Source organism: Balaenoptera borealis (genome assembly GCF_965194805.1).
Source record: "Balaenoptera borealis genome assembly, chromosome: 5".
NCBI classification, from domain to species: domain Eukaryota; kingdom Metazoa; phylum Chordata; class Mammalia; order Artiodactyla; family Balaenopteridae; genus Balaenoptera; species Balaenoptera borealis.
In genome coordinates this window covers 65,480,123-65,494,915 of record NC_138862.1, presented here as the reverse complement: position 1 = coordinate 65,494,915, position 14,793 = coordinate 65,480,123, and the positions used below count along the sequence as shown (strand labels likewise).

At 42.3% G+C, this 14,793-nt stretch overlaps 1 protein-coding gene and 1 pseudogene across 6 annotated transcripts in view; both read left to right on the top strand.

Annotated features, from left to right (window-relative positions):
* Window positions 1-14,793, top strand: part of B4GALT4 (beta-1,4-galactosyltransferase 4) — a 51,056-nt gene that overhangs the window by 24,822 nt on the left and 11,441 nt on the right. For 3 of the 5 annotated variants that reach the window (XM_082394758.1, XM_082394759.1, XM_082394760.1), the window contains 2 exons: window positions 143-247; window positions 11,265-12,181. In XM_082394758.1, the coding sequence (XP_082250884.1) occupies window positions 143-247; window positions 11,265-11,397 (238 nt within the window). In that variant the 3' untranslated portion in view covers window positions 11,398-12,181. Of the gene's footprint in view, window positions 1-142; window positions 248-11,264; window positions 12,182-13,689; window positions 13,729-14,793 lie in introns of those variants that run through there. The other 2 variants (XR_014245362.1, XR_014245363.1) reach the window with 2 other exon arrangements.
* Window positions 7,600-11,210, top strand: LOC309630036 (glycine cleavage system H protein, mitochondrial pseudogene; annotated as a pseudogene). The gene has a single exon. The product of its transcript is annotated as a glycine cleavage system H protein, mitochondrial pseudogene (transcript).

The following is a 14,793-nucleotide window of genomic DNA, read 5'->3' as shown; positions in this document are numbered from 1 at the left end:
TTTTTTTTTTTTAATACCTAAATAATCAAGATATGTGTATGTGCACATATATGTAAATTTTTGCAAATGATTCTTTTTTAAGTGCCTAGTGGTAGATAATTGGGATAGAATTTTTTTTTAAACACCTCTGCTATTTTTCCAGGGTTGAGCTTCATAGAATGAAAATAACCCGGCCACTGCCTGAAGTGGGTAAATATACTATGATCTTCCACAAGAGAGACCAAGGCAATGAGGTGAATGTAGAACGGTAAGTCCTGGATCCACGTGCCTGGCAGGCTACCTGCGTAGTCTCTTCTGTCAGCAGTCCTATGCCAGATTTGATCAGATAAGCCAGTTTATTTTGTTCAAAGCTTTTTTTTTAAACATCTTCATTGAAGTATAATTGCCTTACAATGGTCTGTTAGCTTCTGCTTTATAACAAAGTTAATCAGTTATACATATACATATGTTCCCATATCTCTTCCCTCTTGCATCTCCCTCCCTCCCACCCTCCCCATCCCACCCCTCTAGGTGGTCACAAAGCACCGAGCTGATCTCCCTGTGCTATGCGGCTGCTTCCCACTAGCTATCTATTTTACATTTGGTAGTGTATATATGTCCATGACACTCTCTCACTCTGTCACATCTCACCCCACCCCCTCCCCATATCCTCAAGTCCATTCTCTAGTAGGTCTGTGTCTTTATTCCCGTCTGGCCACTAGGTTCTTCATGGCCTTTTTTTTTTTTTTCCCCTTAGATTCTGTATATATGTGTTAGCATACTGTATTTGTTTTTCTCTTTCTGACTTACTTCACTCTGTATGACAGACTCTAACTCCATCCACCTCATTACAAATACCTCCATTTCATTTCTTTTTATGGCTGAGTAATATTCCATTGTATATATGTGCCACATCTTCTTTATCCATTCATCTGTCGATGGACATTTAGGTTGCTTCCATGTCCTGGCTATTGTAAATAGAGCTGCAATGAACATTTTGGTACATGACTCTTTTTGAACTATGGTTTTCTCAGGGTATATGCCCAGTAGTGGGATTGCTGGATCGTATGGTAGTTCTATTTGTAGTTTTTTAAGGAACCTCCATACTGTTCTCCATAGTGGCTGTATCAATTTACATTCCCACCAACAGTGCAAGAGTGTTCCCTTTCCTCCACACCCTCTCTAGCACTTATTGTTTCTAGATTTTTTGATGATGGCCATTCTGACCGGTGTGAGATGATATCTCATTGTAGTTTTGATTTGCATTTCTCTAATGATTAATGATGTTGAGCATTCTTTCATGTGTCTGTCGGCAATCTGTATATCTTCTTTGGAGAAATGTCTATTTAGGTCTTCTGCCCATTTTTGGATTGGGTTGTTCGTTTTTTCGATATTGAGCTGCATGAGCTGCTTGTAAATCTTGGAGATTAATCCTTTGTCAGTTGCTTCATTTGCAAATATTTTCTCCCATTCTGAGGGTTGTCTTTTGGTCTTGTTTATGGTTTCCTTTGCTGTGCAAAAGCTTTTAAGTTTCATTAGGTCCCATTTGTTTATTTGTGTTCTTATTTCCATTTCTCTGGGAGCTGGGTCAAAAAGAATCTTGCTGTGATGTATGTCATAGAGTGTTCTGCCTATGTTTTCCTCTAAGAGTTTGATAGTGTCTGGTCTTACACTTAGGTCTTTAATCCATTTTGCGTTTATTTTTGTGCATGGTGTCAGGGAGTGTTCTAATTTCATACTTTTACATGTATCTGTCCAATTTTCCCAGCACCACTTATTGAAGAGGCTGTCTTTTCTCCACTGTATATGCTTGCCTCCTTTATCAAAGATAAGGTGACCATATGTGCATGGGTTTATCTCCGGGCTTTCTATCCTGTTCCATTGATCTATATTTCTGTTTTTGTGCCAGTACCAGACTGTCTTGATTACTGTAGCTTTGTAATATAGTCTGAAGTCAGGGAGCCTGATTCCCCCAGCTCCATTTTTCGTTCTCAAGATAGCTTTGGCTATTCAGGGTCTTTTGTGTTTCCATACAAATTGTGAAATTTTTTGTTCTAGTTCTGTGAAAAATGCCAGTGGTAGTTTGATAGGGATTGCATTGAATCTGTAGATTGCTTTGGGTAGTAGAGTCATTTTCACAATGTTGATTCTTCCAATCCAGGAACATGGTATATCTTTCCATCTATTTGTATCATCTTTAATTTCTTTCATCAGTGTCTTATAATTTTCTGCATACAGGTCTTTTGTCTCCTTAGGTAGGTTTATTCCTAGATATTTTATTCTTTTTGTTGCAGTGGTAAACGGGAGTGTTTTCTTAATTTCACTTTCAGATTTTTCGTCATTAGTGTATAGAAATGCAAGAGATTTCTGTGCATTAATTTTGTATCCTGCTACTTTACCAAATTCATTGATTAGCTCTAGGAGTTTTCTGGTAGCATCTTTAGGATTCTCTATGTATAGTATCATGTCATCTGCAAACAGTGACAGCTTTACTTCTTCTTTTCCGATTTGGATTCCTTTTATTTCTTTGTCTTCTCTGATTGCTGTGGCTAACGCTTCCAAAACTATGTTGAATAATAGTGGTGAGAGTGGGCAACCTTGTCTTGTTCCTGATCTTAGTGGAAATGGTTTCAGTTTTTCACCATTGAGGACAATGTTGGCTGTGGGTTTGTCATATATGGCCTTTATTATGTTGAGGAAAGTTCCCTCTATGCCTACTTTCTGCAGGGCTTTTATCATAAATGGGTGTTGAATTTTGTCGAAAGCTTTCTCTGCATCTATTGAGATGATCATATAGTTTTTCTCCTTCAGTTTGTTAATATGGTGTATCACATTGATTGATTTGCGTATATTGAAGAATCCTTGCATTCCTGGGATAAACCCCACTTGATCATGGTGTATGATCCTTTTAATGTGCTGTTGGATTCTGTTTGCTAGTATTTTGTTGAGGATTTTTGCATCTATGTTCATCAGTGATATTGGCCTGTAGTTTTCTTTCTTTGTGACATCTTTGTCTGGTTTTGGTATCAGGGTGATGGTGGCCTCGTAGAATGAGTTTGGGAGTGTTCCTCCCTCTGCAATATTTTGGAAGAGTTTGAGAAGGATAGGTGTTAGCTCTTCTCTAAATGTTTGATAGAATTCACCTGTGAAGCCATCTGGTCCTGGGCTTTTGTTTGTTGGAAGGTTTTTAATCACAGTTTCAATTTCAGTGCTTGTGATTGGTCTGTTCATATTTTCTATTTCTTCCTGGTTCAGTCTCGGCAGTTTGTGCATTTCTAAGAATCTGTCCATTTCTTCCAGGTTGTCCATTTTATTGGCATAGAGTTGCTTGTAGTAATCTCTCATGATCTTTTGTATTTCTGCAGTGTCAGTGGTTACTTCTCCTTTTTCATTTCTAATTCTATTGATTTGAGTCTTCTCCCTTTTTTTCTTGATGAGTCTGGCTAATGGTTTATCAATTTTGTTTATCTTCTCAAAGAACCAGCTTTTAGTTTTATTGATTTTTGCTATTGTTTCCTTCATTTCTTTTTCATTTATTTCTGACCTGATCTTTATGATTTCTTTCCTTCTGCTAGCTTTGGGGTTTTTTTGTTCTTCTTTCTCTAATTGCTTTAGGTGCAAGGTTAGGTTGTTTATTCGAGATGTTTCCTGTTTCTTGAGGTAGGCTTGTATTGCTATAAACTTCCCTCTTAGCACTGCTTTTGCTGCGTCCCATAGGTTTTGGGTCGTCGTATCTCCATTGTCATTTGTTTCTAGGTATTTTTTGATTTCCCCTTTGATTTCTTCAGTGATCAATTCGTTATTAAGTAGTGTATTATGTAGCCTCCATGTGTTTGTATTTTTTACACATCTTTTCCTGTAATTGATATCTAGTCTCATAGCATTGTGGTCGGAAAAGATACTTGATACGATTTCAATTTTCTTAAATTTACCAAGGCTTGATTTGTGACCCAAGATATGATCTATCCTGGAGAATGTTCCATGAGCACTTGAGAAAAATGTGTATTCTGTTGTTTTTGGGTGGAATGTCCTATAAATATCAATTAAGTCCATCTTGTTTAATGTATCATTTAAAGCTTGTGTTTCCTTATTTATTTTCATTTTGGATGGTCTGTCCATTGGTGAAAGTGGGGTGTTAAAGTCCCCTACTATGATTGTGTTGCTGTCGATTTCCCCTTTTATGGCTGTTAGTATTTGCCTTATGTATTGAGGTGCTCCTATGTTGGGTGCATAAATGTTTACAATTGTTATACCTTCCTCTTGGATCGATCCCTTGATCATTATATAGTGTCCTTCTTTGTCTCTTGTAATATTCTTTATTTTAAAGTCTATTTTGTCTGATATGAGAATTGCTACTCCAGCTTTCTTTTGATTTCCATTTGCATGGAATATCTTTTTCCATCCCCTCACTTTCAGTCTGTATGTGTCCCTAGGTCTGAAGTGGGTCTCTTGTAGACAGCATATATATGGGTCTTGTTTTTGTATCCATTCAGCCAGTCTGTGTCTTTTGGTGGGAGCATTTAATCCATTTACATTCAAGGTAACTATCGATATGTATGTTCCTATTCCCATTTTCTTAAATGTTTTGGGTTTGTTATTGTAGGTGTTTTCCTTCTCTTGTGTTTCTTGCCTAGAGAAGTTCCTTTAGCATTTGTTGTAAAGCTGGTTTGGTGGTGCTGAACTCTCTCAGCTTTTGCTTGTCTGTAAAGGTTTTAATTTCTCCATCACATCTGAATGAGATCCTTGCTGGGTAGAGTAATCTTGGTTGTAGGTTTTTCTCCTTCATCACTTTAAGTATATCCTGCCACTCCCTTCTGGCTTGCAGAGTTTCTGCTGAAAGATCAGATGTTAACTTTATGGGGATTCCTTTGTGTGTTATTTGTTGTTTTTCCCTTGCTGCTTTTAATATGTTTTCTTTATATTTAATTTTTGACATTTTGATTAATATGTGTCTTGGTGTGTTTCTCCTTGGGTTTATCCTGTATGGGACTCTCTGTGCTCCCTGAACTTGATTAACTATTTCCTTTCCCATATTAGGGAAGTTTTCAACTATAATCTCTTCAAATATTTTCTCAGTCCCTTTCTTTTTCTCTTCTTCTTCTGGGACCCCTATAATTCGAATGTTGGTGCGTTTAATGTTGTCCCAGAGGTCTCTGAGACTGTCCTCAGTTCTTTTCATTCTTTTTTCTTTATCCTGCTCTGCAGTAGTTATTTCCACCATTTTATCTTCCAGGTCACTTATCCTTTCTTCTGCCTCAGTTATTCTGCTATTGATCCCATCTAGAGTATTTTTAATTTCATTTATTGTGTTTTTCATCGTTGCTTGGTTCCTCTTTAGTTCTTCTACGTCCTTGTTAAATGTTTCTTGCATTTTGTCTATTCTATTTCCAAGATTTTGGATCATCCTTACTATCATTATTCTGAATTCTTTTTCAGGTAGACTACCTATTTCCTCTTCATTTGTTAGGTCGGGTGTGTTTTGACCGTGCTCCTTCATCTGCTGTGTGTTTTTCTGTCGTCTCATTTTGCTTATCTTACTGTGTTTGGGGTCTCCTTTTCACAGGCTGCAGGTTCGTAGTTCTCGTTGTTTTTGGTATCTGTCCCCAGTGGCTAAGGTTGGTTCAGTGGGTTGTGTAGGCTTCCTGGTGGAGGGGACTATTGCCTGTGTTCTGTTGGATGAGGTTGGATCTTGTCTTTCTGGTGGGCACGTCCACGTCTGGTGGTGTGTTTTGGGGTGTCTGTGGCCTTATGATTTTAGGCAGCCTCCCTGCTAATGGATGGGGCTGTGTTCCTGTCTTGCTAGTTGTTTGGCATAGGGTGTCCAGCACTGTAGCTTGCTGGTCGTTGAGTGAAGCTGGGTCTTGATGTTGAGATGGAGACCTCTGAGAGATTTTCGCCGTTTGGTATTACGTGGAGCTGGTAGGTCTCTTGTGGACCAGTGTCCTGAAGTTGGCTCTCCCACCTCAGAGGCACAGCCCTGATGCCTGGCTGGAGCACCAAGAGCCTTTCATCCACACCGAAAAAAAGGAAAAGGGGAAAAATTAATATATCCTGCTCCTAAAGTCCACCTCTTGAATTTGGGATGATTCGTTGTCTATTCAGGTATTCAATAGATGCAGGCACATCAAGTTGTTTGTGGAGCTTTAATCCGCTGCTTCTGAGGCTGCTAGGAGAGATTTCCCTTTCTCTTCTTTGTTCTACAGCTCCCAGGGTTCAGCTTTGGATTTGGACCCGCCTCTGCATGTGCGTCGTCGCCTGAGGGCGTCCGTTCCCCGCCCAGACAGAACGGGGTTAAAGGAGCAGCTGCTTCGGGGGCTCTGGCTCACTCAGCCCGCGGGGAGGGAGGGGTACGGAGGAGGCGGGGCGAGCCTGCGGCGTCAGAGGCCGGCGTGACGTTGCAGCAGCCTGAGGCCCGCCGTGCGTTCTCCCGGGGAAGTTGTCCCCGGATAACGGGAGCCTGGCAGTGGCGAGCTGCACCGGCTCCCGGGAGGGGCGGTGTGGAGAGTGACCTGTGCTCGCACACAGGCTTCTTGGTGGTGGCAGCAGCAACCTTAGCGTCTCCTACCAGTCTCTGGGGTCTGCGCTGTTAGCCACGGCTCGCGCCCGCCTCTGGGGTCCGCGCTGATAGCCGTGGCTCGCGCCTGCCTCTGGAGTTCGTCTAGGTGGCGCTCTGAATCCCCTCTCCTTGCGCGCCGCGAATCAAAGAGGCAAGAAAAAGTCTCTTGCCTCTTCGGCGGCTGCAGACCTCCTCTCCGGCTCCTTCCCGGCTAGCCGCAGCGCGCCAACCCCTTCAGGCTGTGTTCACGCCGCCAGCCCCAGTCCTCTCCCTGCGATCCGACCGAAGCCCGCGCCTCAGCTCCCAGCCCCCGCCCGCCCCGGCGGGTGAGCAGACAAGCCTCTCGGGCTGGTGAGTGCTGCTCAGCGCCGAGCCTCCGTGCGGGAATCTCTCCGTTTTTCCCTCTGTGCCCCTGTTGCTGTGGGATCTGCGCTGATAGCCGCGGCTCGTGCCCGTCTCTGGAGTTCGTTTAGGCGGCGCTCTGAATCCCCTCTCCTTGCGCGCCGCAAAACAAAGAGGCAAGAAAAAGTCTCTTGCCTCTTCGGCAGCCGCAGACCTTTTCCCGGACTCCCTCCCGGCTAGCACCGAAGCCCGAGCCTCAGCTCCCAGCCCCGCCCGCCCCGGCGGCTGAGCAGACAAGTCTCTTGGGCTGGTGAGTGCTGCTCGGCGCCGAGCCTCTGTGCGGGAGTCTCTCCGCTTTGCCCTCCGCACCCCTGTGGCTGCGCTCTCCTCTGTGGCTCCGAAGCTCCCCCCTCTGCCACCCGCAGTCTCTGCCCGCAAAGGGGCTTCCTAGTGCCTGGAAACCTTTACTCCTTCACGTCTCCCTCCCACTGGTGCAGGTCCCGTCCCTATTCTTTTGTCTCTGTTATTTCTTTTTTCTTTTACCCTACCCAAGTACGTGGGGATTTTCTTGCCTTTTGGGAGGTCTGACGTTTTCTGCCAGCGTTCAGTGGGTGTTCTGTAGGAGCAGTTCCACGTGTAGATGTAGTTCTACTGTATCTGTGGGAAGGAAGGTGATCTCCGCGTCTTACTCTTCCACCATCTTGCCCCTCCTCCTCCAAAGCTTTTTATTGAGGTAATTTTCGGACAGACCCAAAAGCAGAGGGAACAGTCCATTGAATTCACATGTACACGTACCACATTCCCAGTTTCATCAGTTATCAACTCATGGCTTCTCTTCTTCTCCCACTTTCTTCTCCTCCCCCACTGGATTCTTTAGAAGCAAATGAGATATCGCAGCATTTCCTGTGTAAATATTTCAATAGTATCCTTAAAAGAAGTCTTAAAAAAAGAACTGCAGAGGTGCTGCGTGGAGACCCTCTGCACCCCTGCGAACACGGCGCTGCGGGCCGTGCGGAGCGTGTGGGCCATCTCTGTGCCCAGCGCGCCCTGCCCGCCGCGGCCCTGGGGACTGCGGGCAGGCGCCGTACGGGCGCTGCGCACCAGACCCGCTCTGCCGTCGGGTCCTAAATTCACAGACAAACGTGAATGGGTAACAACAGAAAACGGTGTTGGAACAGTGGGGATCAGCAATTTTGCACAGGAAGCTTTGGGAGATGTTGTTTACTGTAGTCTGCCTGAAGTTGGGACAAAATTGAACAAACGAGGAATTTGGTGCTTTGGAAAGTGGGAAAGCTGCTAGTGAACTCTATTCTCCTCTATCAGGAGAAGTAACTAAAACTAATGAAGCTCTAGCAGAAATCCAGGACTTGTCAACAAATCTTGTTATGAAGATGGTTGGCTGATCAAGATGACAGTCAGTAACCCTTCAGAACTAGATGAACTAATGAGTGAAGAAGCATATGAGAAATACATAAAATCTATTGAGTGAAAATGTAACCCCTAAATAAACTAGTTTGACACAACTTAATCTAGCATAGTTGTCTTAAATTAGTGGTGGATAGATTTTTAAAAAGCAACTTTTAGCAAAAGAAACTAGTTGCAACGATGTTGCCTGAAGAAAATACCCGGTAACTTCCTAATGACTTCAGATAAACACTATGCATCTTTTTCACAACACCCGATGATTTTTAGGCTAGTCTCCAGTTATAATATTCAGAATTCCTGAAATTATTTGTGGTAAAACTAGTTATGAAAATTATGTAATTCAAGGATAACATTGTTATCTTAACCTTATATAATATTGTAACTTGCTTACAGCCATCCCTGGATTTGTGTCAAAATACTCAATGAACTTCCCACTGGAAATAAATGGCAGTGGAGAAAAGTTTGTTAGTTGTATAGTGTCCAATGAAGAACATTACTCTCTTAATTTTGCAACATACTGTGTTTACTGGTGCTATTTTTATACAGTGAAGCAACAGCCTTACAGGAAAATAAGAAACAGTTTACTAATAAAATATTCAACTTCCTAATTAAAAAAAACAAAACTGCAATACCATTATCATACCTAAAATAAAATTATCAATACATCCTTAGTGTCATCAAATGTCCAGACAGTGTTCAGATTTCCCTGATTATCTCATAAATGCTTTAATAAATTTTTTTAAACAGTTGGTTTATTCAGATCAGGATTGTAGACAAGGTCCACACATTGCATTTGAATGATTTCTCTGAAATCACTTTTAATCTGTAGGTTCCCCCTTCCCTCCTTTTTTTTCCCCATTGTAATTTATTTGTTGAACAAACCAGGTCATTTGTCTGATGGAATTTCCTACATTGTGGGTTTTGCCGGTCACATCCCTGTGCTATAACTTAATTTGTGCCTCTGCATTTCCTTATAAGCTAGGTCTTCGGTCTGGAGGCTTAAACAGATTCCGGTACTATTTGGGGGCAAGAACACTTCCTCTATAGTGCCATGTATCTCCTTTTGTATCCCAACAAGGGGGCATGATGTCTGGTCATGTTTTGGTGATGTCAGGATTGATCTGTGGGTTCACGTGTTGTCGGCCTCATACAGTCATTGTGAGGGTCCCCATCAGTCTTCACCTAATTATTTTAGCAGCCATCGGTGATCATTGCCTAAATTTATTATTCAGTTAGGGATTGCAAAATTATGATGTTCTGTCAATCCTTCTGCATTTATTAGATAGATTTTTCTACAAAGAATGATGTGCCTTCTTCAGCTGTCTGAGTACCCTGGGGTACAGTTCGTATAGAAAAGGCAGGATAAAGGGAAAGAATCAGCATTGATTTTTTATTTCAAAATGATGAGTTGATGCTTCCTACATCTTTCTGGATGTAGTTAATATTCTTTTCGATGCTCAGATTGTCTTTGGCAAATGTTATCTTTTTCCAGCGGGCTCCTGAATCCTTTGACGTAACTGCAGTCCTTTTGCAAGCTTTTTTCCCTTTGCTCTGGTGTGATGAGCTCATCCTGTGCTCCTGCCCCAGGAATTAACCCTTTCACCGAGAAATCCTGGAAGATAAACCAATTCTTGGGGGCTATGTCTGAAAAATCGACATTTCTTTGTTCTGGTGGGTTTTTTTTTTTCCCTAATGTTTGAAACTCTATTAAAGGCCTTTAGCCTTTTTGCTAGAGTCTACATTTTAAAACAATATTAAAAGACTTTTAGCCCTTTTGTTAGAATCTACCACTTTAACAAAGCAGCTATTTCTGTTTTCCATGTGTCTTTTGAGCCTTTGCCCATAGGTGTGCATTTTTCTCTCTAAATTAAAATAATAATAATTAATGAATAGATACAAAAGAATACTTACCAACTGTATGAAGAATCTGAAGATTCTTGATACCATGACCACTGGTCGTGTCCTCTAGCCAATTTATGCCCTTTACCTGTGTGGCCCTTCCTTATCCCATATCTTCCCCCCACCCCAAGAGGAAATACTTTCCTGAATTTTGATGATAATTAAAATTATTTTTGCTGTTTCTGGTTTTCTTATTTTCCCATGCGTTTGTATCCATATACAAAAGATTGTTTAGTTTTGCATGTTTTTCAATTTTATATAAATGAAATCATGCTGTATTATTTTTCTCTGACTTTATTTAGCTCAACTTTATGCTTCTAGTCTCCATCCACATTGTTACTGTAACCGAAATGCATACTTTTCACTGCTCAGCTCCTAGAGACCAATTCAGTTCAACACCACCCCTCTCCCTGCATCCTCGGGCTCCAGCCACACAATTACTTCCTCTTCTTCAAACACATCCTGCTCTTTGACATGTCTCTGTGTCTTGCAGAGGGTGGTCTCTTTTCCTGGGTGTCCCTTCCCTCATCTTCTCTGCTGTGAATTTCTTCTCTTTCAAACCTTGTTCAAATTTACCTTCTCTATGACCCCTCATAGTCCCTCATGAAGTTAGGTGTCACTTCATTCAGCCTCCTCTGCATACAGTTTAACTTTATTTGAAGTTCCTATGAGTCTCTTATGAGTACCCACCCTGCCTGCAGACACAAAGTTCTCCCAGCAACATTGGAGGATTCATAGGTCCCCTGAAGCTTATCCAAGGACCTGTCAGCAGTGGATGAGATGTATCATTGTACATCCTTCTGTCCTGTAGACCGGGGGCTCACTGCGTGAAGGACTCTTCTGATCATTGGTCCTCAGGGTCTTCCATGGGGTTTGCCATGTGAACACATGGCTATCGTTAGTGTCTGTTACCTTAGATGGGGAAAATAAACTTCTTTTGCAGCAGGAAGCCCAACAAGTGCAATAATTTACAAAGATGTGTTTGCCAAACTTTGTGACAAGGTAAAAAGCAGTGGAAATAGACGTTAAATTCTTATCTTTCACATTTGTTCTTTATCTTTAGGATGAAGCTCTTACATCAGGTGTCACGTGTCTGGAGAACAGATGGGTTGAGCAGTTGTGATTATAAATTACTCTCTGTGGATTACAATCCTTTATATGTCAACATCACAGTGGATTTCTGGTCTGGCCCGTGACCCTGGCTCTTCTGCTGACATTTGGAGGAACTGAATATTTGATTGCGATAATTTTGGCCTAGAGACTTCCCCTAGTAGCACACATTAAGAACTTGTTGCAGCCAATTGTTGAGCTGATTCTCCCTCTTTCGTATTTTCTTAGCAGAACTCCTGGTGATATGGAATGTTAAAACAATTGTTTTGATCATGAGGGTTAAATATTGTAATGTAGATGCTTGAAGGACTAAGTATAAAAGGACCACTCAGAAGATACCATGAAGGCTATTTGAGAACTCTGATTGAAGAAGGTTTATTTAAGTTTGAAGTGACACATATTTTCTGGGATAAAAAATGCCACAGGAGATAAGATTGCTGAATGTCCCAGAGAACCAGGATTGTTCTTGTCCAAGCAGGAAAGGGTTGAAGATATATTTCTGTTACTCATTTATCCTGCATGGTCATCTGGGAAGAGGCAGCTCCCAGGTGAGAAGAAGGCCGAAGAAGAGGGGAGAAAGGTGAAGAATGAAGATGCCATGAACTTGGGACCAAAGAGGTGGCAGAAGGACCGCATCAGGTGGAGAGCAGCTGCGGTGGCTGTGCTGTTGCTATGGCTACTGCCCTGCGGCAGGTGTCACCTGCCCAGGTACGCCTTCCAGTAACATTTTATCTACCAGTTTTCAGAACATTTTTGTAAAATGATTTTGTACGTATAGGATATGAAGTAGCAGTTTACAAATTACATATTAACTAATAATACATCAGAAGTACCTCTGTAGTAAAATATGAAAATGCTTTGGGCGTTCAATCTTGTTTTTTACTGTTGTTTTGTTACCAAACCAAACTTGGGTCCGTTTGCCCACATGCAGTGAAGCCAAATCTACTGACACTGGGTTGTGGTGAAGGAAAGCGCAGCGTTTACTGCAGGCGCCAAGCAAGGAGTCCAGGCAGCTAGTGCTTAAAAGCCCAAACTCCCTGAAGGCTTTCAGGGAAAGGTTTTTAAAGACAGGGTGAAGGAGGGGTTGTGGGATGTGTGATCAGCTCACGGACAGTCTTCTGATTGGCTGGTGGTGATGTAATCAGGAGTCAACGTCAACAACCTTCTGGTTCCAACTGGTCTGGGGTCTATGTGCTTGTGGGCAGCATACAGTTAACTTCTTCCACCTGATGGGGGTTTCAGTATCTGCCAAACAGCTCAAAGGATATGGCTCCGAATATTATCTATAGCCCTTGAGAAGGAACTAAAAGTCCTTGACTTTGTCTAATGGCTAAACTATTATTATTTTGTCTTGTTTGACTGTTTTCCTTTCTTTCTGCATTTTCTCACTTCTCCGATTAAATTTACTCTTTGGAACTCAGGGAAGGCCTAGGAGGCTAAAGTTTCTCTACAGACAAGACATGGGGGAGGACATGGGGGTGGGTCTCTTCCAGGAAGGCCCCGTAGGGTCCTGCTCAGTTCTAGCTTCCAGATGTATTCATGTCAGTAATCCTACGGCTTAAAAACAAAACAGATGAGACTAAGCCTTCCCCCTCTCTCCCGCCTTCATCCTTCTGTTGTTCCATCCTGTTCTTCCGTGCACAGCCTCCTCGTGAGGCAGCTCCAGGCCTCTGGCAGGTGCCTCTGAGTCTCGGCTCCTGGGCCGTGTTGTGTTTTTGTTCTCTTCATCCTCCTGTGCTTGTGATCAGTAATGGGCGCAGCAGGGCTGCCTCAGGGGCACACCTGGTTGGTGAGAGGATAGGAAGGGGTGGAGCCAGGGCTCCTGAGGCCTTTGATTTGGAAGGAAGGCGGGGCCATGGCACTGATTTGGTACTGCTGAGCTTCCTGGGAGAGGGGCGGGAAATGTGGGAGGATAATCTAAGGAAGGTAATCGGAGATGGATACTGGCTCAGAACAGAAATAAGAATATTTTGTTCGCCTAAGGGAATGGATACAAATAATGTAGATGTGGATGTTTTTGAGCATGTATTATGCAACTGTGCCCCAGGGTTTCTCAATCCATCATTATTACATGACACTTAATTTTTAAAATTCAACATGAGTGCGTGCCAGCCAGTTAGTGTAAATAATATCCTTCCCAAACAGCGAGAGGGAGGGAATAGGAGGATTTGGGGCTTCCAAAAAGACAGCAGTCACCACCCAAGTGGGGAAGGAGAAGAAAGGAAAATGCATTTTGTGGACGTGACAGGTTTACCTAGGGCTGGCCTGGTTTACCTTTAACCCAGTAGGGACAAGTAAATGCTGTGTTTTTTCTTTATTTAGAAAAGAAATAATAATGGTTTTCTTATTTTTCCCCCACCCTCTTGTCTCCTCTGCAGAATCTTCCTCTAGCTTTCCATCCCGATTTTTTAATTGAGGTATAATTGATTTACAATATTGTGTTAATTTCAGGTGTACAGCATAGTGAGTCAGGGTTTTTTTGCAGATTATGTTCATTATAGGTTATTACAAGATATTGGGTATAATTCCCTATGCTATACCGTACATCTTTGTTATTTATCTATTTTATGTACAGTAGTTTGTATCGGTTAACGATCCCAATTTTCTTAATTATAATCTAATGCAGACTGAGCTATTGTAATTGCCAACAGCCTATGCCAGGGGCCTCCAATTTGGAGGCTGTGGGTCCCTGGTCATGGCTGGGGAGGGTAAAGGAAGAGAATAGTGTGTGCAAGGAATTTCAGGATCCATACTGAGAACAATTTCTCATTCAATGGAAACAAAATACAATTAATACCATGTGGGAACTCCCTATGTATTTTCAGCTATTAACAAGGCATCTGCATTTTTTTTAAAGGTTCGAAACCACTGTCCTATACCTATTGATATTCTTCAGGTAATTCTTTCAACCAAGATAAAGTACAAGTCATTTAAATGACTCACTATGAAACTTCTTGAGGTGGAAGATAGTTTTTTAAGACCTTTATTTTCCCTCTCTGCCACTGTACCTGCAACGGGAATCGAAGCCCATGACCGGCAGGAGGCATATGGCTGCCTGCTTGCTCTGCTGGGCCGTTTGGCCTCAGAGGAACCGAGCTTTCCCAATTTCCCGCCCTGTGTGTCTCTTGCTGTTATTTGCCACAAAGAGGCCAAGCTTTCTGAGTTTTGTAGATAAGCCTACAACACTTGCTGAGGATTACATGGATGCAGGTCTGTTTGAACACCACAAATACTTAACATAAGGAGTGTACTACTTTAAAAGTTTTTATTGCTTTTTCTCACTTATAGTACCACTCCTTTTTATAGTGCTTTATGGTTTATGACATTTTTATACACACTTTATTGATTAGAGTTAAGTAGGGTAGAAGAGGAAGTGGAGGTTCCATTACACCATATTGTCTCCATCTGGGCTTTTCTCATTCTTTTTTTTTTTTTGGCCGTACTGTGCGGCTTGTGGGATCTCAGTTCCCCAGCCAGGGATT